This window comes from Neltuma alba, unplaced genomic scaffold (assembly GCF_004799145.2).
Source record: "Neltuma alba isolate B1F8T4 unplaced genomic scaffold, ASM479914v2 tig00003090_pilon, whole genome shotgun sequence".
Classification (NCBI taxonomy): Eukaryota; Viridiplantae; Streptophyta; class Magnoliopsida; order Fabales; family Fabaceae; genus Neltuma; species Neltuma alba.
In genome coordinates, this window is record NW_021633137.1 from 63,430 (window position 1) to 87,729 (window position 24,300).

Genomic DNA, 24,300 nt, shown 5'->3' on the forward strand with positions numbered 1-24,300 from the left:
ACCTCCTTTCCACTTTGAAATCTAGTCTGTTAGTCTAAATGGTTGGGATAAAAGAAAAGAAATTACTTGCAACATCTTGTAATACCCAAAGAATTGAATATAGTATTAAAATCTAATTCAAGTCATTCAATTAAATGTGAATTTGGGAACCAGTTTTCTAGGCGGTTCAAGCAAGAATCTTGAATGAATTGATCAGGTTGAATTATGTATAATATATATATATATATATATATATTCCTTTTGTTAAGTCTGAAACGATGTTGTTTCAAGTTAAAAAAAAAAAGAAGTAATAGCTGGTCAAATTATGTTTTAGTGATTTTATTTTGTAGGATTATATATGACTTATATATATATATATGAGAATATTTCCTAGATTAGTGCATTTTTTTAATTTAAATATGACTTTTTTTATAGAGTTATGCATGAATATTTGTGTACATTGTAATTCTATTATGCTATTTTAATTATAATGAGGTTGATCTCAGTTCAACCACAATTACACCAATAATTCTCAAATTACTGTCTTAACTGGTTTAATAACATGTCCAAATTTTCAGTACCTTAAAAATTTAAATCCAACAGAAAATCAACCGACGTTTTAGAAGCTTGAGGAACAAATAAAAGTTAGAATTGATCCGGCTCATTCAATCACATTTCAGCAGCGACCGAACATGAAATGCCAAAAAAAAAAGAGCCAACAAAAGGCAATCATTAATTGGAAAATATTTTTCATTAAAAAATGTTTCTCTTTGTTTTTTTTTTTTGGGCAAAAGGGGGTTCACGGTGAACACTCAATTGGATCATTTCTACTCAGACATTTTTGTTCTTGGAAAATGCTGCACAGAATAATGTAACAAGATATGCATCTAATATAAGTGTAAGGATTGGCAATTTTAATTTCTTGATATAACAAAATAAATAAATAAAATTTGAATATTTGAAATTTAACTTGAAAGAATTCGAATATAATAATGTGTAGTAATGGGGTATGTGGTGGGGTTTTGACTAAAATAAAATAAAAGTAAAGGAATTGAAAAAAAAACTTAACCTTTTTTTTTGTAAAATCTTAACTCTATTATAATTCAGTCATTAAATTTTGACTTGGTACATCTAAGACCCTCAATTTTAACTTATTAACTAATAATTTAGATTAAAATTATAAAAATTGAATTGTATCAGATTAAATTCAGTAATTAAATTATAATTGAGTTGAAATCATAAAAACAAGGAGATTAAATTTTTCAAAAAATTCATAAAAAATAAAACTAAAGAAAAGAAGAGAAAGGGCTTTTCCCTTTGAGAACGATGCTTCATGTTTCTTGCTCCCATCTGGGAATCTCGGTGGGTCCATTCTCATGCACGGTGAGCAATCATTCACAGAAATTCCCCAAATGACAGCACAGATAAAGCTGTTCATCAATTGCCCCAAAAAAACCAAAACAAAAAAAAAAGTTAATATAAACTAAATTAAAATCTAATATTAAATTATCAACGCTAATGTCAATATATATAATAAAAAATTGTTTATAAATAAAGAATAATACAATTTGTTTTCGGAATATTTTGAACAATATGAAAAGAACACATTTTCTTTAAAATAATGCTCTCTCTTCTCCATTACTTTTAGCTGTGACTTTTGGAAAACTGTTTAATTTCTTAATTAAAAAAAAAGACAATATTGATTTCTATTTATCAGTATACAATTCTAAAAACATCAATTTCTATTTATTCAATCCTTTTCCTCACCTTAAAACTTCCATTCTATTACTCAAGCGCATATATCAAACAAAAATTACATCACATTTTCTTTTTTTTTAATACCAAACATATTTTTTAATAAAATATTTCTTCTTCCTATTCCTATTTCTTATATATTGTGATTTGGTTTCATGAAGAAATCTGGAGCTTTGTTAAAACTCTGCTAACTTCTAAGCAGCTTTCCAGAAAGGCCTGCTCCAACCTTCAGGCCTGTTGTACACATATAATTATTTTCTGATGGGAATTTGCAAAAAAAAAAACAATAGAAAGCAAAATTATTAAATATTTCTCCGGTCCTTAATATAATACGTATTTAACTAATTTGATTAGATTAAAAAAGTTAGGGAAGTTAGTTAATTATAAAAAATATGATACTACCTCCGGTCCTTAATATAAGACCCTGTTTGACTTTTTTTTGGTTCTAAATATAATACCTCAATCCACTTTGTCTCTCATATTTACTTAATTTTTTCTAAAATAATCCTTCTAATAATTATAGTTCTAGTTTATATACTTGATTAGTAAAGATATTTTAGGAAAAACAACACCTATTTAGGACAAATAACTAACTCAACTTACTTCTTTAATATCTTCAAATTAGTCAACTGGCTCTTATAATTAAAACCGGAGGTAGTATATTTTTCTTAAAACATCATAATCATCTTTCTTAATATCCTTCTTCCTCCTTTTACTTGATTATGGTTGAGGGAGTATCCATAGGTGTAATTTAAGAAAAATTGATAAATATAAAAAATATGTCCTATATTAAAAACTAAAATCAACTCAATAATTAAATTCTATAATAAGCAGCGGACGAGGATGAGTATTATATAAGGGGACGATGTATTTTGTCGATATTGCATTCTTACTTGGAGCCCACAACTGTTGCGTCGTGTTCATGTCCAAATTCTTTGTAATTCGTTTCCTGTAATTCTTTTTAATTTTGAAGTCACTTTTTTTTTATTAGTCATTTTAGCTTTGATCCTTTGAAATTCTTCTACAAAAATTATGCCTAAAATAATTTTTCCAATTATATGAATTTTATAACTTCCCAGGATTTGTGTCCCATTCATGATGGTATATTTGTGTGTATTTTCTAAAAAATCCGAAGAATTTTGTTTCCCTAAATTATATTTTTAAGATTGTGCATCTCCCAAGTGACATGTGTTAATTGTTCATGCTTCTAATTCAGTTAAAAAAAATCCAAACTGAGATTTAGAAGACTCATTTTATCCTCTAATCATATCTGATTGTTCTGAAACATTCTTGTCATATTCTTTAAAACCCCCGTTTTCTCCAAGTCTCTCACAATTGGATTTATAAATTAAACATCAGTTTTGCAAAGTTAGGTTGTTTAAATTTAAGTTTGCAAGCAGATCTCCAAAACTCACAGCTTAAACTCGTTAGTTAATTATGATTTGAGGTATATACAAAGCAAAATTAAGCTGAAAATAAAACGTGCAATATCAAGCGTATGGAGAGAGAGAGAGGCCATGTGATATGCTTTAAAGGCCCTATTTTTATTTTTATTTTTATTACCAATAAAACCCTGTTATCTACGGATATTAGGCTGATTCTCGATTTCACTAGCTTTTTAATTATTGGTTTAAACTTGTCCTTTGTACTTAAAAATAATAAAGCCCAGCCCTTTCTTTTTTTGTTTTTTGTTTTACTAAAGCATAGATATCTTCCTATTGGAAGCAATCCTATTCGAGGCACTGTCGGGTACTAAATGTAGACACCTCTCCCAGCAGAGATTCAAATATTAGTTTGTCACGTTGGGAGGAACTAGCCCCTTCTGCTAGACCCAACCTCTATTAGGTAAAGCCCAGCCCTTTCTTTTGTTCCCATACATGCTTGGAGGGAAATTAAAAGGGGAAAAAAAAACGATAATTTAATAGTTGTTGATTGATCCAATGAGAAGAAAGGTGGTCCCCTGGTTATTTACTTACTTTATACTCCGTATAATTATTTTTAAAAAAAAGGTTAATCCAGATATCCTCTTAAAAACTCAAGACATCTAAGCGTTACAAGCCTTTCGTGTTGGTAACAAATCTCTCACAATGCGGCTCTCAAAAAGAAATGTGGTAACTAAGGAGTTTTGTGAAGTATACCGTTCAACCTAAGTCTTGTATGGCTGTCCCGCTAAGAGATTTTACTCTTGTGATGTTTGGGTGCGTGCATGCGTTTAATTGTATTAAATAAAAAACAAGTCTATATCATTTCGTAGTCAATGAATATGAAACCTGTACTTTGATGTCTAGATTTTTCAGTAGCCACCGACATCAGTGGACTCCGTGAAATTTTAAGACTTGTTTAGATTCATAATCAATAATTATATTTAAATAAATTAAGACAAAATTTTTTCTACATACTTACCTTATATTCTGTAAATTATAATTAAAAAGATGTTTATAAGACATTTTAAACAAGCTTTTTAAGTATAGAATAGTGAATGTGGTATGCCTTGGAGTTCATATTTTGTTATTACTTGGTGGCTTATTTGAAAAAGGAGAAATAAGAGAATCCAAGGTAAAAATACTTGATGCCCAAGCCAAGCATGGCGGAATACATATTTGGAGGGAAACTAAAAAAATATTTAATAATCATCTTTTTACTTGAAAATTTAACGTTAAAATGATTTATAAACAGTTTTTTAATTATAATTTACAGAAGACAAAATAACTATGTAAAATTTTTTTCCCACAATTTAGATAAAGTATGTTCATAAATAATTTTAAAAGCCTTCTTCTCCTGTTTTTGCTCAGGAATTGGCGCCTCCTTTGCAAATTCCTTTAAGGTCAGGTTACCGTTTACATGTCTGGCCGCAAAACGAAAAACAAAAAAAACAAAGGTCCCACTCTACTCCCTATAATTCTTTATTAACTTACCCTGTTCCTGTAATTTTCACAAATCTTTTGCCACTTGAGTAAAAATAAGGGAAAATAGCTAAAAAAGACCATCAAAATAAAAAAAATTATAAATAAGGATCTATAATAATATTAGTATGAGTTTTGACAATAGTTTTTTTGTAAATCAGTCCCTATGTGTAATTTTTTTATTTTGATGGTCATTTTTTTGCCATTCTACCTAAAAATAATCTCAGGAAATTCTTCCTGATCCCTGCTTCTTTGGGCTAAGAGTTAACTTTCTTTACCTCAACTCCGATTTATTTTATCGGCCAGTGCACACACTGTTTAATTTAATCATGAGAACGGTTGTAAGTTTATTATTCTGTTACAAATTAATATTTTATCTCCCCGAAATATTCATGCAAACTAAATTGTGAGTCTATGTAGAATTTGAGGTGAGTTTATTATTCATATTTCATATCACCATTATATGTAGGCTATATCAATACCCCATTGTTTTCAAAAATTCTATGTGGTGAGGAAAGGGGGGATTTCCTCAATTAAAAAAACGTAAGTTGATTTCGTTGATCTTCTCAATATTTAAATATATACACCACAATTATTCATCCAACTTATTGTTTTAATGAAAAAAATAATATTTTGCAGAGGATCAAATTGTGATTTTTTTTTATTTCTAAAACTGTAAATGCTGTAATTCAGATGGCAATTTTGTTTTATACCACAGTAAAAATAATTAAATAATTTTAATTTTTGAAAAATTCGAGCCACGCAAACAATAATCAACTTTATCAAACGTAATTTTAATTAAAATGAAACGTGTCAAATACATTTCATCCAAAAAAATTAGTACAGTTTGCTAAGAAGGGAAAAAAAAACGCTCTTGAAATTTGTATAACAATAATTGCCACCCCACAATGGAGAAAAATGATTATCGTAATTCAAAAATGGAAAATGAATAGATATTAATGAAATTTGAGATTCTATACTAAAAGTTTAAATTGAGAGGTGAGGCAAGGAAACAAGTGCTGGTGGGAAAAATTAAAGGCATCAGCAGTTTTGCGTTATTCTTTTCGATGAAAACAATAAATAATATCCATGAAATCATGTGAACTCACTCCGTCTCCGACTTGGCGCACACTATGCGACATGAATTAATAAATACATGACCCTATTTGTTGGCCTTTTAAGCTTATCATAGTCAAAACACGGTACAGTAAGGATGCTTTATTTTATATATACTACATTTGGTCATTGATATAAGACCGATTAATTAATTTGAGGAGACTACAAAATTTAAAAAAATTACTTCAAAATATTATATTTATTATTTTTTAAAAACTAATCTGTCTGGCTCATAAATTGATGTATATATACACTTTAATAATATATACAAGTATTTTAAAAAAATTGTGTAACACACTCCTTTGATCCTATTTATAAGGCACTTTTAATATATTTTACATAAACAAAAAAAAACCTTAAAATGCATTAACTCTTCATTAAAATATAGCTACTTTTCAATTTTATTCCTATTTAATATATACACATTTAAAAAAAACTATCTATACTATAATAAATGAATGACAATATAGTATATTCATGATAAAAATTTAATGAAGTGATTTATAAATAGAACAAAAAAAACTTTCTCTCGCTGCCCTATAAATAGGACAAGAGGAGGATGCTATAATTAAATAATTTTTTTTAGTTTTCTTAAGTTTCTTAAATTAGTCATTTGAATCTTATATTAAAAACTGAAGATAATATTTATATATGTATATGTATATATAATTTTTAATTTTTTAAAAGAAAAAAAAAAGAATAAATTCATGCCCATTAAAATCATGTATAAAAATCAAAATAATGCAGCCTATTATAGGTCAAACATGACAGATCATGATACTTGGTTTCTCACGAGCCAAATTAATAAAATCAATCAAGGCTTCCTTCAAAACTTATCTAATTGTTTTCACATATGACCGAAATATAATTTTTATGTTTCTACCTTCTATAGAACTAACAAATCCTAATCATTGCTACCAATTTAATAATGTAATTAATCCAATAAAAATGGGCTTTATTAGAAATTTTTCTATATATATATTTTTTTGTTTTTGTCATCATTCACTCAAAGGGAAGGAACTCACAAGTACATTATACTTGCAGAGAGTCAAGCTCGCAACCGCTTAGTTGAGATTTCAAGAGGTGTTTGGTATTGGTTTTAACAAAAATTTCCCTATATTCAGTACTAGAATCAAGAGTATATGTTTTTTTAATAATAATTTAAATGTTTAAAATAATGCACATTTCTACCCCTTAATTTTATAAAATATTTTTTTTGGTACTCTCAACCCAACCTTGTTAGGGTGTTTGGATAAAATCAAACCATGGTTTGGAGAATAGTTTTTGGAGAATAGATTCTTGGGAAAATAGATTTTGTAAAGAATAGATTTTGTAAAAAAGTGATTCTGATAAAGTGAGAGTGTTTAAATAGTTATTATCAGAAATACTTTTTATATATGCAAATTACTAAAAAAGGTATAAGTTAATATTTTAATTACATAAAATATATATTTTATAATATATTTTAATTTGAAGGAATAAAATTGTTAATAATATTTTTTTTACCAACATAATTAATAATATATAAGATAATATAATTAATAAATAATTAATATGTGTGTATATATTTATCAGATATAAAATCAAATATGTTTATAAAAAAATAATTGAGGAGTGTTAAAGTTATATTATTGTTGTCTTGTTGAGATCTATTTTGACAGGCACAATCATACTCTCCAATTTAAGCAAGAAGCAGAATGAATTCACTTCTCCTGAAATTATTGTTTTGGAGCCTGAAACTATTGTTTTGGGATCCAAAACCATGGTTTCGGATTATTTCTTTCTTGTTTGGCTCACTCTTTCCCCAAACCATGGTTTAGGATAATACCCACACAAGTTGAGACTATGACCAAATAATACTATCTCTCGTCTTGTTTATGAATTACAAATAAGGTCTTATAATTAGGAGCAGAGTATATGAATAAATTAATATTCAATATAAAGTTAGATGATCCAATATTCATTTCAGTCTTGAAAATATTTTACAAAATAAAAACGTTTTTAAAAAAAAATATAAAGTGAGGGTCATAAGGCGTGATTGTTTTTGTCTTGGTCACTACAAAATAATACAGTTAGCTAACAAACCTAATATAATTTTAATAGGGCCGCATCTATATAAGAATAGAAGCCATAGATCTAGCTGTGAAAGCATGCTGCCAAACTTTGCATAACCCCACCCATCTTCTTTTTATTTTATTCTCTCTGCCTTCCCTCTTCTCTCATCATCCCCATCACTTCATCATTCCTTCTTCCTTTTCCTGCTCCCTGAACCACCATTGCATTTTCTCATCTCAATGTCCTTCCCTCCATTTCCCCCTTTCTTCACTACCCTTCTCATCTCCTTCTTCTTCACTCTGACTCTGGCTATAACCGACCCGGATGCTGCAACGGTTCAGTCCATTTCCTTGCACCCTTCTCCACCGGCCACCATCCCTGCAGTTCCAGAGCAATCCGATGCTGTTGGTTGCCCTCTGGAGCTCTCCGATGAGTTTTTCCAAGGGGTGAAGAGCGCGTGTGGCGTTAACAAGCACGACTCAGACGGGGAGCTCCACCGTAGCCGGTGTTGCCCGGTGCTGGCGGCGTGGCTTTACTCCGCCTACTCCGCCACCGCGCTCGGCAGGGTCGCTGGGATGGGTAAAACATCGAAGGGTCGTAATGTGCATGCGACGTCGTATGATATGCCGTTGCTGCCGGATGATTCGGAGACTTGTGTGAGTGACTTGGGGAAGGCCTTGAAAGTGAAGGGGATTGATCTCGTTCAGCCCAATGAGACTTGTGATGTGGTTTATTGCTACTGTGGTATAAGGCTTCACCCCTTGAGCTGCCCTGAGGCGTTTTCTGTGGACCAGGATGGGAAAGTTGTTGAGGATGAGAGTGTGAAAATGCTAGAGAGCAATTGCTTGAGTAGTAGCTCCAATGTCGATAAATTGCCAGGTCTTGGTGGGTGCTCTAAGTGCTTGAACAGTCTCTATAAGGTAACTGATCCATTCTTTGTCTCCATGTATTGATTTCATGCTCTCTGCTTAGTGCATTACGGCTTTTGATTTTGATGGATCTTGCTTAAAACTGAAGAAGATGAAGAAGCTGATCAGGGTTTCGTCTTCATCTTCTTCATGCTTGGGTATCAGGAAAGTTATCTTCCCTGTTGCTTTGTTCCGCTTTGGAGGATGGTTACTTTCTGCAATTCGGCGCAATCCGTGCGCCATTAGAGCTTATGTGGTTCGCGAACTTGGGCGTTACTGTTAATGCTACAGTTTGTGAGAAAGTTAAACAATTGTGTTAAACGAACAAGATGCATTAACTTAAAGGTTCGAAGAAATTATAACTATAATCATATTAGTAACTGATCAACCACCTGGAATGTAGTTGTTAGAGACCATTGTTCTATATTGGTCCTTTGGCTAGTTTCAAGCATATGTGGCGTATAGTTCTTCTTTTGTCCTTTTACCTTTTCAGAATAATTGGGATATGGTGCTTAACTAGCTAGATGACTTGGTATATTTTGAAGTGTAAAATGAGCCAAAGTTCTTATCACGAAGAAGAAGCTTACTTCTTAAATGCCATAAACGTTCTAATCAATTCTCACCCTCTAAGACCCGTGAGAAAATCAAACATTTATTCCAAATAACTAGCTAAATATCTAAGTATATTTTGACATATAAAATGAGCCAAGTTTTTGTTATAAAGAACGAGCACACTCCTTAAATGCCATAGAGGGTGTAAATCATTTCTCCCCCTCTAAGACCCGTGACTTCAATTTCTCCATTCCGGTGTTCTCGTTTCCTAGCCTTCCCAGCTAGACATGATGGCCAGTAGAGCAGCAGACAAAAATTTAATTTTAGTCCATGAATTTTCTTTCTTTCTGCCGCATAGTAACTTACAAATGGCTGCAAATGAGATCCGATTATCTATCTGATCCCTCTGAAATATTCACCTTATTTCCTGACTTTAGTCAGATTTATATTTCCCATTCAGCACAGATTCATGAGCATTAGATGACAACTGCATCTGTGGATTCTCTTGGTTTTGTTTTTAATGTTTCTGAATTCTAATTTTAAAAAGTTTTGTCCTTTTTGCCTAATCATCAAAATATGTGTGTGTAGATCAGTATGTATGAAACCGTACTATTCATGAACCATGAAAACTATGGCTTAGACTCCATATAAATTACGTGGCTCCACAGCATCAATTTGTACATAAAAACACATGCAATGATTTCAAATCCTTGAATAATTACGAAGGATAGTTGGCTTTTAATTAAGGCATTTCATTTGCTGTGGTATTTTGCTTCACTACAACACAAACTAATAATGCATGTTGGTTGAAATTCCCCTGTTCTATGCATATTCTTTAAATAGTGCTATTCCATGATGTCCGGCATTGACCATTTTTGTATGAGTGGATGTTACACCAACCAAGATGCTATTTAACAACCTTCGATGTACCAAATTAAGTTCCCTTATCCCACTGTGATTCCTTAATTAAAAAGTTACTTCTATGCAGCTTAACAAGAAGACTTCGAATTCAAGCAAATCACAAGACAGGACCACCAAGATCCACAACAAAGATTGTCAGCTTATGGGCCTGACATGGCTTCTGGCGAAGAACCGATCAGCTTTTATCCATACAGTCTCTGGGGTTCTACGTGCTTTTATGTTGAGCTCAGATGGCTCTGATCCAAAATCCTGCACTCTAAACAGTGATGGAATGCCTCTAGCTGTGGATTCCTCTGAATTCTCTGATTCTTCTTCAAACAACCTTCATGCCCCCATCTTTCTTTGCTTCTTGTTTCTCTGTTTGCTTCTACTCATGCAACTTTCTGTACCATTCATCTAACTCAGATCAGAGCATGATTAATGTCATCCCTGACATTATGCACAGTTTTAATCCCTGTTTTGAGTGCTTGATATTTTATATCTCAGGCGACTTGGAATTGTATTTTTAGTGTTATGGTGCAGATATTCTTGAGTAGTCTGCTTATTATAAGGTTTAGTAAAATATATATATATATATATATATAAAAGAATCTGCTGAATAAGAATGCACTATTTAGGTATTACTTAGGGAGGTGCTTGTTACAAGATCGGTTGATTTATTTGTTTTCAATTCTGGTGGGACCAGCATTGGCATGTGCTTGATGGGGACAAGTGATTTGTTTTTAGAGGGACAAAATCTGTGCGTAGTAGTGTCACTTGTTGAGTGGCATGATGTAGGCACAGTGGTGAGCTTCACGGGCGATTCATGGAATTGGAAGGTCAACTTTTTTACCCCGGAAATTTGATATCTTCTGTTGTCTTGCCCTTATAATAATGAGGCCGGACGATTGTTGGTTTGTTTCAATCTGAAGTAGTATTGTCCCAAGGACAAGGACGTATCTCATATAGAATGTTGAGGGACAAAGACAAATCTAACAAGGAACTAGTAATGAAAGTATTTTATGACATTGAAATTGTAATGCAGGATTATCATTTATCAAAGAGGTATTGGAGGGCTATTATAAGGTATTTTCTCAGAGGTTTTTTTTAATCATTTTATAAATTATTATATAAAATGTTGAGGGTAATTAATTATTTTTCTAAAACTTATAAAACAAATAAAAAATTACTGGACATATGAGAGTTAGCTTTATTTAATGAACTGTATGATTAAAGAATTAGAATGATTACAGGGAATATTTTATGAAACCAACGTATTTTTAATAAATAATTAACTTAATTAATTTTTTTAAATCTCTTATATGATTTTTTATTTGTTATTTAAAAATGAAAATAAATTCTGTGATTTTTTCTAATGCAGGGAATGAAAATTTATGTTCGGAAAAATGAGAATCATCTATGTCTGCAGCATTCGGCCAAAAAAAGAACTATATCTGCAGCAGATTTTTCTTTTTTGGGGAAATAAAAAGATCGTCATACTTCCATCCTATTCTTTGTTTTTTTTGGCATAAAAATCATAAATAAATAAAAAGAAAAAGACACACCATGGAAAACCCCATTTTATAAAAAGGGGCATCGGAGTTTGAAAGAAAAAAATATTATCTAAAATATATAAATGAAAGTTAGAAAATAATTTTATCAATACAAAGAGATCTTCAACATTCAAAAGTGACATTTGAATGGATAAGAGATTACAGACAGTTGTTATCAGTTAATGTTTCCATCACATTTAATTTTGGAGACGGATATTAAATATGAATATTTTTCCTAGCAAAAATTTACATTTTAATTTACCACATGCCAAAAAACTGATCTTTTCAGTAAAGCTAACTGCGGTTGGTTGCCCCTTATCATTAGACATTAGTCATAAAAATTTTTGGGCCATTAGAGTAAATAAGGTTCAAATTCAAACACTCCGTACGAAAAAGATGGCCGTGGTTCCTGCAAGAAACACACTGAATGATTAGAGCTGTACAAAAATCTAATGGTTCAGTGTGATCTGTTCAACCTGAAGAAACGTGGAGGGTGTTTGGATCTCCCTCCAAACCATGGTTTGGAGAAAAATTTGCCAAACACCCATCAAAAATTTGAAACCATGGTTTTGGGGAAACCATGGTTTTGGCCCCCCAAAACCTTGGTTTCGAAGAAGGGACGGAGGAGCTGCTTCTAGGCTGATTATTGACTGCTGGTGGGCCCTGCAAATATCAATTGTTTCCTTCCTCTTTTGCTCTACGAGGCTCCATGCTACAGCTTTCACTGGTGGTGCTTTGCAAAATATATTACTTGGTGTCCGCGGATCCTACTTCCACAAACATATGTTTTGTTAATCATATTTTCTGAAATAATTAATCATATTTTTTGTTGGCAAAGTAAATTATTTTACAAAAAACATATTTACTTATTTTATTAATATATATATACGTTTTAATTTTTTTTATTTATATTATTTATGTCTTATTTATTATGTTGCCAAAATATATATTATTAACAAATTTATTACTTCAAATAAGCATATATTATGAAATATATCTTATATGTAATTATCATTTAAACTTATGTCCTTTTTAGTAATTTCTACATATAAAAAAGTATTTCTGACAATAAATATCCAAACACTCTCACTTTATCAAAATCACTTTTTCAGACAATCTATTCTTCCAAAATCTATTCTCTCCAAAATCTATTCTCCAGAAGCTATTTTCCAAACCATGGTTTAGCTTCATCCAAATACCCCCGTGGTCTGGTTGAGTCTAGTAAAAAAAAAAATGATCTGAGACAAGATTAAGGCAGACTGGACCGGATGGGTCCTATCAGGTTGGACTGGACTAAGAACTGACTTTTCAAACCGTTAGTCCAATCCAGTTTAGCTTTTTTTTTTAAAATCATAAATATTATTTATATAATTTTAATTTTTTTAAAATTATTTCTTAGAAGTTTTTTTTGTCAACTTAGATAATTAAGCTTTATCTATTAACTTCCTAACTGATGAATATATGTATGTATTTTCTTCAATATAAAACCTATATATTAATGAGGATTAATAAATGAAACATGCCCTTATTGAGAAATTGAATGGGAATGATCAAATTTGATGAAATTTATATCAAAACATATTCAAATTTTATATAGAAAGTTGAAATCTTATTTCCAATTAAAAAAAAATTAAATCGAAGTCGTTCAGCGGCTGGATTGAAACGGACCAAGGGCTATCCTTTTCAGCCAAGGTTTTCACCGGACCATACTTCGGATTAATGGCAAACCCAGCCACTCTCGTCCATGCACGTCCAAATGTGGAGTGATGAATTGATGATTGTTTTTCGTGTTTTTCACGCCAAAAATGATTTTGGTTCGTTTCTAAAGCTAGCGCAGATCCATTTGCCCTAGCGTTGCTGTACTCCAGAAAGTTCCATTCCATGGCTGCTGTGGGCGAAAGCTCTTCGGCTGTGGCGACATCCAAGCCAGTGGTGGTTAGGGTTAAAAGAAAATCCTTTCAGTCACCAATTGACGCTTTCTGTAAGCAACTCTTTCTTTTTAATTTCTACTACCGCGTTTGTCTAATTATGGATGGTCTTTTAAAACCAAAAAAAATGTGGAGTAAAGATACTAGAATTCCTTGTCCAAATATTGCCCGTCTGGGCTTTACACAAACGTGGCAGCACGATTCTACCTTACTAGTACTAGCAGTGATAATGGAATTTGGTTTTGGGGTGACAATGTAGGGCTGGAAATCAATGAGAGGCCATTAAAGCGCCCTCTGGTGGATTTTGCGAATCTGTCTATCTCGGATAACGTCACTCAGAAAGGTATGCTACTCATCTCAGACCAATCAGGGTTTGCTATGATTTTGTAGATTACATATTTTTGTCTTACTCTGATGGTTGTGACAATATATTCTTCCACTCTATGAAACCACATTGAAATAACGAATTCTTGATCTTTTGGTAAATCCTTTAATCCCCAGCTCAGAACCAATCACCATGCATTGGCAAAACTGACCTAGGATTGAGCAAAGAAAAAATGTATTGCAATTTAAGCAAAATTATAATTAAGCCCAGACCATAAAATTGATATTAATGGTTTGTAAATTAATTGGATAGAAAATATACCTGTACTTGGCACCTTGGCCCTTCGCTGGTCTTAGGTTCAAGTTACTGGCTTGCATCTTTGAAATTATTGGGAGATCCGTGCCATGTCTTTCTTTCCACATCCTTGAGTGAAAGGAATTTCTCTTGGAAACGAAGATCGTTGTGTTTGTTTTTGAGATTCTTTCAATGGAGATTTTTTTTTTTATACAGTTAATTTGCTTTGTCAATGAGCCATTAATTTTCTAGTTTGGGTTCCATTCCACATTCTTTAAGCACTCCCCCCCCCCTCAAAGTTTTTTTCTTATTCAGTTTTGGAAATAAATAAACATTTTAGCTACATATGAAAGAGATGGAAAGAAGAGAGTGCTGGAATGTTATGTCATTAGAGTTGGATTTGTCCGTATGAGTGCCTGACTCCTGATATCATGCTTTTCGTTGGTAGCAGAGGAATTGAATGCCAAGAAGGTTTTTGTTCAACATGTGGAGACAATAAGCATCCCTGAGGTTACCTTTAATGTTGTGCAGTCTTTCGTGGTCAGTATGGCTGCCTAGCTGGTGCTTACCATTCTTCTCTTTGATATTGTATCATGATGTGTTACTTTATAGAATATCATTATCACATCATGTTGCAGTGAACTTGTTATCAAAGTGTCTTATCGAGTAAGTGTTTCTCTAGGACCCTGGTTCTAGTGGTGCATCTGAATGCAAATCAAAAGTTGTGGAACGGAAAGATTTATTGAAGAAGGACCATGTAAGAACTATCTTCTTTCCCTCCATCCCTCATGTACAATCTCACATAAAATTGCATTTTCTTGAATAGAGACAATAGACCCTACTCTCTCCAAAGAATCAGCCTTTGCAGACCATGCTTCTCAGTGCTTCTGTATGGTTTTCATGATTTCTCGTTTCTAATTTATTGTCTGCAGAAACAAGACCAGCTGTTGCTTAAAGCTAAAGAAAAGCATGAGGTTTGTCACATGGCCTAAATTACTCATTCTTATGTATGTATATAGTTTAAAAATTATATACATCTTCCCATGACAGTATACTGAAATCTCTTCTGTAGGCATGTTTTGCTTTTTTTTTCAATCTGGTATGAAAAAGTTCCCTTTTTCTGGTTCTTTTTGTTTGCTGTTGTTTTACTGGTAAACTCCTGATAGAATTGCTTTTACTGCCCAGAATTATAAAAGGAAAATTAGCAAGATACATGAAAAAGGAAAAATACTTTATGCTGTCCAGCGTGTTGACCTCAAGCTTCCTTCTGTTTTGGAGAAAGAAACTAAGCATTGGAGTTACTTTAGGGTGGCTATAGTCCTGACCTAGAAAGGGGTGTTTTGGGGATTGTGTGACTTACTTTTTCGGCTTATATTAGTAGTAGGTGTATCCTGAGGGAGGAGGACTTATTTTGTAATCTGAGAGTAGTGAGGAGAGCACTGGCCTCTCAAATGCCAGTGTGGGGTGGAGGAAGATAGTCTTTCTTCATCATTTATCTTTCTAGTTTAGTTTGTTTTTCTTATTGTTGTAACTTCCTTCTCTTCTTGGAGGAAGATTATTGTGAGTTAATCAAATTTCAGTGTTGTCTCTCCATTATTTCTGTCCGGGCTCTATCAACTCCTCTTATGTTGGTTCACCTCTTGGTGCAAGTTACATTTAACTAAATTGTCTCCAGTCCTTTTACTTCCAGTTAGAGCCTGATTGTCACTGATCTATGTTAAGGCAAGTTCAATATATGTGTTTGTGTGTGTGTGATTCCTGAAAGGCATATATTTAGAGCTATAAAAGAAAATCTGTTGTCCAAGATGATAAGAGAGGCCAAACCTCAGCTCCCTGTTAACTTTATATTCTTGATATTATATCATTAACCTGCATTTTAAGTTGAATATAGTTCAAAACTCCTTAAATATGATATGTTACAAGGCTAGGGTGTTTGCTGAGACCTGTTTTTGACTGCTTTGGTTGCTTATTGATCGTTGTATATTAGCATCTTGATGTTTTCTCTTTTCCGTGGTATGTGTGCTCGTGAATTTGTAATGTGAGCATCATTTCTTCCTGAAAATGTGCGTACTCTCGTGGAATATGCCTTTTCTGTTGTTAGGTGTAGTTTGATTTGATTATAATACATTGAACAGCTGGTAACTAATTTGTTTTTGAAATGCGGAGGGACATCTAGGTAAACCGACTTAAATCCGATTTGTCTGTGTATTTCACTCACAATTATTTATTTTTATATCTGTGTTGAAGTGATGTATAAAAATAAAACTACGGAAAAAACATCAATTTATAAGTAATGATGAACTGATGATATCATCACAAGTCATTTCCTCAAGCCCTTCTATCCGTTTCAAATTCCACCTTCTTTCCCCGCACTCCTTTTTCTCCATCCCTCCCTCTTCTCTTTATTTCTCTCTTTTCCCACGGTGGAGCATGAAAGACAATTGAACCAGGTGTGATGTTACATTGCATCTTGTAAGCTGTCTCAGGGTCTGAAGCTGAATGTAGTTTCTAGTCTGTTTAACATTATGTTCTTAAATCGTGGAAGCCAATATAATAGGCAACTATACTTTGATAGGCAATAGATTATTACGAGCACGGAGGTTTGGATTTCAGAAAAAATAGTATGATATTGGTCTTTGGATCATATATGTGCATGGGATGAAATGCTTTTTTTTTTTTTTTGCGGTTGTTACCTTTTGCAAACTTGAGATGTTGCTTTTGTTTTTCCTCTAGTCTGCTGCAAAAAATGCCCGATTTGAACAAATATGGAAGAGCAGGAGGGGAAACAAGGAATCTGTGCATGCCAAAGCATTACAAGAAATATGCTACTTCTATGATGTTGTTCGTGTTGATGAAGAGAAAAATAACAAGGCACAGCAAGAGTAAGTGTTTCCATCATAGAATCAAATTGTTTTCTTCTGTCTGGACAATTATCATACGAAACAATTTTTCCTGTGATTTTGCAGACATATGTCCTTGGAGGATCAAAGACTTCTGTGTAGTTACCTCCCTTTACTAAATGAGTTTATTCCTAATGCTGCTGCGGAGATTGAATCTGATATGCGAGCTCATTGTGAACAAGGTTGTTATTGGTGGCTAACTATTATAAAATTGTTACCAACCTTTCTTTAATTAAAGTTGCGCTGGTATGTAAAATACTACTCCTCCGATCCTAAATATAAGACTTATACTAGTGTGTATAAGGGTCTTATATTTAGGACTAGAAGAGTAAATAGATGGAATAAGTGGCGATTTCTCTACTTAGGCAAACGGTACCATCCATTAGATCAATACCATTTCATCCACATTGACACGCCCCATTAATGTTTTGAACAGTTGATTATTAATGTTGCTGACTTCTTTCATACCAATTGTTTTGATTGGGTTGTGACTACAGATGATTACGTTTATGATATTTACACTGTGAACGGGGAGATGGATACAACGGTTGAAGATACTTCATATTCCTATCCTCTGTGAGTATTTCCTGTTTGAAAATGTTCGATCAATTGCATTATATATTCGTTCTTACTTGACACCATTGTGTATATTTGAATCAGAGTTCAAGTTGATGAAGATGATTATTATGATGGGCCTGAAGAGTCAGATTATGAAAGTGATGACTCAAATGGTACTTACGCTCCAGCTATTCTATCTTACTATGACTAAACCCCACATAGTTGACCGTGTGTTCATATTTGGTGATTTATAGCTGAAAACAATCCATTGAATGATTATCCGGACGAGATATCTGAAGAGGAAGAGGAAGATGAAGAAAATGAAGCCTCCGATAATGATTCAGATCAACGTGAAAGCAAGAATGCTAGTGATGAATCATCAGAGGAGGATTTTCGTCACGTTTTCTCCGAGGATGTTGATGTTGATCCATTTAATGATGAGGACTTTGATGATGATTATGATGTAGGCGACCACGATATTGATGGTGTGGATGATGAGGATGATGAGGATTTGAGGTGGTCTTACCGATAGGTTGGCTTTAGCAGTCCGGGACATCCTAACAGCACAGAGCATCAAAATGGTTGTTCATGGACGTGCGTGTATATCGTAGATGAACATATTTAGAACTCATGATATCCGGGTTGCAGATGAGTTTAACCCTATGCCCTGTTTTTTACTTCATCTCATCCAAAATATAGGACTAACCTTTACTGTTTTTGAAGTTTTTTCTGCTAGTATTCACTTTCTTTAATTTGCCCACTTTTCCTTCCATCCAAATATATATTAGTGTGTATTTGGCTTTCAGAGAATAGATTTTGGGGGAATTAATCGCTATGAAAAGGCTGTATTAATGGGCTTTGTTCCAGATTATGGTCCTAGACTTAAAAAATCGATTTTTGGATTTGGATGGGTATTTAGCTAGTAGGCATGTCAACTCGTGGTTTTGATTTAAAAATTGTTGATAACTCTCAAATATCTATTTAATTGGTTAACTTGTGAATATCAAAAAGTTGATTTAGTTACTTTTATTTTCCATAAAAATGCATATCACTTAAAATATTTTTTTTTGGTTGTATATGTTAATATTATTATAAAGATTTTTAAAAAATAAATTGTGCGAAGAGAAAAACTGGTGCTATAAATTTGCACATAACAGATTACATTTGAATGGAAGTTTTATACATCATTTCAAATTTTTTAATATTTAAATACATTTTTTAAAAAATTATAATGTTGTATTTATTTTTTATTTTTGTGATACCTTAAAAATAAAAGTTAATTGATTCTAAGTTTAAGATTCATTTTGTAGTATGAATTATACTGTAAAATAAGTTTTATATTTAAGATCAGAAATGTATTAATTTTTATCATATCTGCTGCTCTACAGCATCACCAGTGCTGCTGCTGTAAAGGATTAGAGAAAATAGATTCCGGTTATATATAATTCAACTAGTGTTTATTCATTAAAATTATGTTACTATCTAAGTTGAGGGTTTAATTACTGCCTCCCGAAAAAGGTATTAAAAAAATAAAGAAAAGAAGAACAAGATTATTGAAGCATCCCACCACCATCCTGTTTGATTGGACCACGTTGCGATGTTACAAAGTGACCAAAAAGGAGGAGGCATAAGAAGGTTGAGGTGGGAATACGGCCAACAGTGTAAAAGGTCTGATAGGATTGAAATTTTAAAAATATCTTAATTTGTTAGACTTGGTTCTTAAGTTGACCAGTTCATGGCCAGTCTGCGGGTTTTCGGCCCGTTTAAAAAAATGTTATTTTTCACATTTCTCACGTTTTTTTAATCAAAAAATAAAAACAAACCAATAAAATTATTAATAAAAACTATAACTATAAATAAAGTTAAGTCACAAATATAAAATATCATCATATTTAAATATCCATCAACATTTAAAACATCTATCAACAAAATAATAGCATCTAAAAGTTTCATTAATAGTGCAAATATACAATAGACAAACACTATCATTAATTTTTTGAAACTTCATCATCACTATAATCAATTGCTCTTCATTCGTAGCAAAAATATCAAGTTTTTGTTCTTTATAGGAATTTCACTTTTAAATTAGGAATTTCACTTTTAAATTTTGCAATCTAGTTATTATTTTACTTTAGTTTTAGAAGGATCATTGTTGAAACTCACAAATTTTTAATTCAAATTATAAAATCACAAGTTATATAAGTATAAAAATACTTTCTTATCAAATATATATATATATATAATTTAAAAATATCAACACATATAATATAAATCAAATCATTATGTGAAATTTAATTAGATAAATTATTGTCTAAAATCAAATAAATCAAACCATTATGTGAAATTTAATTTCAAAATGATAAAAATAACTAAATATTCAAAATATCATTTACAATGTAAAAATAATAATAATATTAAAATTACACAAAAAATTATAAAAAATTAAAAACATTTTAAATGGGCCTAAATGGGTCAGCTCTCGTTCTCCTTTTAAGCCCGTTTCCCATTTAAATAAAAAAATTATAAACTCAACCCTCACAATTGTTGGATTTAAACGGGCCAATCTGATGGAGTAGGCCTGTTTTCCTGGCTCTATAAGAAGGGGTACTAGAGGAATATTCAAAACGTTGTAATTTTATGTAGCCACGGGGCAATTTTCGTTATTTGTTATTAGGCGTTAAAAGAGAATATAATTCCTATTAAAAGTAAATATCAATATATCACTGCACTGAAAAAATATTTATGACATCACTATTTTTTTTGCACACATGTTTGGTACATAAAAAAAATCACTTTACCTGCATCCCCAAAATTCTTACTTACAACTTCTTTGAGTAAATGATAATATTACTGCTTATAAGTATATTTATATAAATGGAGATAAAATTATTTTTAAATATTTTTTTATATTCTGTATATTACGATTGAAATTTTTTTTTTTTTAAAAAATCTTATTATCATTTCAAACAAACACTGAAAAAAAGAAAGAAAGAAACTCGAGATTTGTAGAATGATGAATAAAAGTCAATTCACATCAAACATTTTATAGTAAGACATGAATGAGCTACAAATGTTGATAAAATACTCGCGTGAATAAACATGCGAACCCTATAATTAAAGAGAGAGATCAATCAAACATACCTTGTAATTAATATTAACCGCCTCTGGTCTTTAATATAAAAGTCACTTAGGTAATTTGAATAAATTGAGAAAGTTTGTTAAATTAATTATTTTTAATAAATATGTATTATTTTCATTAGAATATATTTTCTGATGATACATATTAGTTAGCACTATTATTTGATGAAATATTTAACATTTACAACTACTATAAGGACTATTTTAAGAAAAAATAGATAAATATGAGAAATAAAGTGGATTGAGATCTTATATTTAGAACTAAATTAAATATCAAACTAATTTTTATATTATGAACCGAAGTTAGTATAATGGAATCCAACACACATTTTTTTCTTAACATGTATTGAAAATTCAGAGATATATAAGGTCATTAAAGATTGATCATATTTATTAAATACTCTTCCGGTCCTTAATATAAGACCCATTTAACTAATTTGATTAATTAAGGAAGTTAGGTAGTTAGTTAATTATAAGAAAAGTGACACATTTTTCCTAAAACACCATAATCATCTTTCTTAATACCCCATCCCCTCTTCTACTTAATTATAGTTGAGGGAGTATCTATAGGGGTAATTTAGAGAAAATTGATAAATATGATAAATGAGTCTTATATTTAGGACCAAAACCAACTCAAGAATTGAGTCCTATATTAAAGACCAGATGAGTATCTAATTAGTGGTTCAATTGGTCTTATATTTAATGACAAACACTAAACCCTCTTTGAGAGGTCTATAGTGATAAGGGATTAGTTATTACTATCACATGCAGTGAATGCCTGAGGTTAAAAGAAAAAAAGAAAAAGAATTGACCGTGCTGTAACTTAAAAAAGGAGTCAATACCTCGAATTTGTTGTCTCGTTCAACACTTTTCATGGAAGATTTTCTCTAAAGCCGTATCCCAACCAAAGAAACCTTTTGGAAGAGGCATTATATTGTGGTCCAGCGCTTTCCCTAAATATATTATGTGATCGGGTTTTGGAAGCGACCAAAAAAAAAAATGTTGTTACGTCTTATTAGATAAAACTCTCAACATATTTCGTAATACAAAATCGCTTAAAAATAAGCTGATCCAGATACTCAATTAATTGCTTACTTATGTTGCTACATTTGGAAAGCAAGATGCAGATAAACTCTGCTATAATTAGTAGGATTCATGAATTTTGGGCAATACACATTTCTTCTTTTCGCCCAAAAAAAATTGATTGCGACGGGCTCATCAATATATTTAGCTTCTTTTTTTTTTATCTCACATTTGAAGACCAAAAGTGGGGCCCAATTAAATTACCAGATAAATGAGGCCCAACTTGCGCGATGGGCTGATCCTCTGTGCAACGAGGCCTCCGGATCTAACTGGCTTAGGAGAATTGCTTCCGATTTGATTACCTCTAAAATTAAAACCATAAATCCGGAAAATAATAATCGCCCACCGTGGGGCTCGAACCCACGACCACAAGGTTAAGAGCCTTGCGCTCTACCGACTGAGCTAGACGGGCCTGCCGCGTTGGTTGCCTCATTTTTTGGATATATCATGTAATAATAATTCTCACATCTCTTCACCTAGGCCCGATGGCCCGAACCGTCGCTCCGCAGCTACAATGCCCATCTGTCGCTCTTTTTTTAAGGTTAATAGGTCCGTTTGGATCAGCGATTGAAAAAACAGTTTATTGAAAAGTAGCTTATGAAAAAGTGAAATGATAAAAGTTAAATTGGATAAGCTGAATTATGTTTGGATTGGAGTTCAGAAAAGTTAGCTTGTAAAATGAGATTGGTAAAAGGTTGTTTGGATTATGATTGAGTAAAAGTAAGTTTGGTTGTAAAATGACCAAAATAAATATGAGTTTTAATAAATAACAAAACATGATTAAAAACTGATTTCATATAATATAATGAAATTAAAATAATTTAATATGAAGAAGTTAAAAAATATTTTACATATAAAGTGAAACATGAAAAAATAAAAGTATATTTTTAGGAGCATATTTAAAAATAAAAGTATACTTCTAACTTATTTATTACTTTCAACTAATTTTAACTGATTTTTTATTATCTACAAATTAGTTATTTGAGGCTTATAATAAGAACCAAATGAAGTAATAAATTTCTTAACTTTTTCTCTTTCCATATTTCAAAAGTCATAAGCTATAAGCTGTTAATTTTAGCTTATAGCTTATTGCAGCTTTTTATACAGAAGCCCGATTGCAGAAAAGCCCAACCAAACACTCAAAATTTTCCAATCAGGCTTATAGTGAAAATAAGCTGCTTATAAGTGATGCCAAACAGGCACAATATTAGATCTGCCGACTAAAGGGGTGTTTGGCAATATGAAAACCATGATTTCAGAAGTATTTTCCGTAAAACGAGACAAACTCCTCCATATATTTATTTCGTAAACCGTAAAAGTACTTCTGAAACTATGGTTTGGTTTCTATCCAATCAACTCCTAAAAATTAAACATCTTTTGTCAAACTTCTTGGTTAAATCACTTTTTTTTTTAATAGTAGTGACTTGTCATTCCAAGAGTTTAAAGCATGGGTTTTTTCGTTCTTTCTTTATTTCTTCTTTTCCAAAAGTACAAACGAGATCGCTGTAGAAAAGTTAATTACTGAGGGGAGTAAAGTTAGTCTCTTCCGTCAATTCAAAAAAAAAAGTTAGTCTCTTCCGACAAGGAGCTGCATACATTAATGGATCCAACGTCTTCTTTTGGATGAGTTCAGCTCTCCTCAACTCCGATCGTATGTCCGTATATCCTGTCCGTATTACGACTGTCACGTTTCGGAGAACTAATCACACATGCATGCATCAAGCTTGTTTTTATCTTAAAATGATTTAAATCATTTTCTTTCATAACTCACACTTAATAATTCTAACTCAGCCTCATACTTAATTAACCTTTTAACTTGTCAATGTGAGTCTTTTTGTAGATAAATTTATAACTTTTACACCACACCTTACTATTTTTCAGAAAAATTACTCTACACTTTAGGCTTATCTTTTTTACCAAAATAACTCAAATCCTTCGGTAATATTTGCCCCCAACTTTATCCATACCTTCAATTAACTTTTTAACTAGTCAATGTAGTGTTTCTTTCTCCTTAACCCCAACACGCCTGCAAAAAAAATCACTAATAACATGAAGTACTACAATTATTTTACGCGTACCATTTGCTAAATCACTAGTAAACTCGTATTATTTTGCTCTTTTGCCCTTTGTTCTCAGGCATAAAACATAGTCTATTACTGTGACAATAGTCTATTACTGTGACAATTAGTAAGTGGGACTCATTTAGTAGTAATTCAACCAGAATTAGACTGAATATTACATTATTTGAATTAGATGCGGATCTGTTCAATTTTTGCATGGAACGAAACGCAAGTCAAGTACATCGTTCCATGCAAAAAAAAATTATTGACTAATTAAGGAAATGAAAAAAATT

General features: G+C 31.8%; 2 protein-coding genes and 1 non-coding gene across 3 annotated transcripts; 2 read left to right on the forward strand and 1 right to left on the reverse strand.

The window, feature by feature from the left end:
• The first annotated feature begins 7,922 nt into the window (after nucleotides 1-7,922).
• On the forward strand, nucleotides 7,923-10,700 carry LOC114740270 (uncharacterized GPI-anchored protein At4g28100-like). The gene is made up of 2 exons (XM_028928392.1): nucleotides 7,923-8,728; nucleotides 10,257-10,700. Exons 1-2 carry the CDS (start codon nucleotides 8,048-8,050, stop codon nucleotides 10,587-10,589), a joined length of 1,014 nt encoding a protein of 337 aa, XP_028784225.1. The 5' UTR covers nucleotides 7,923-8,047; the 3' UTR covers nucleotides 10,590-10,700.
• A 2,700-nt stretch (nucleotides 10,701-13,400) lies between these two features.
• Nucleotides 13,401-18,605, forward strand: LOC114740268 (RNA-directed DNA methylation 4). The gene is made up of 10 exons (XM_028928391.1): nucleotides 13,401-13,702; nucleotides 13,909-13,992; nucleotides 14,720-14,808; nucleotides 14,951-15,025; nucleotides 15,201-15,242; nucleotides 17,002-17,150; nucleotides 17,235-17,350; nucleotides 17,666-17,744; nucleotides 17,829-17,899; nucleotides 17,981-18,605. Exons 1-10 carry the CDS (start codon nucleotides 13,603-13,605, stop codon nucleotides 18,256-18,258), a joined length of 1,083 nt encoding a protein of 360 aa, XP_028784224.1. The 5' UTR covers nucleotides 13,401-13,602; the 3' UTR covers nucleotides 18,259-18,605.
• Nucleotides 18,606-22,286: 3,681 nt separating this feature from the next.
• On the reverse strand, nucleotides 22,287-22,359 carry TRNAK-CUU (transfer RNA lysine (anticodon CUU)). The gene has a single exon. It is a non-coding gene; the product is annotated as a tRNA-Lys (tRNA).
• Between the last annotated feature and the right edge of the window lie 1,941 nt (nucleotides 22,360-24,300).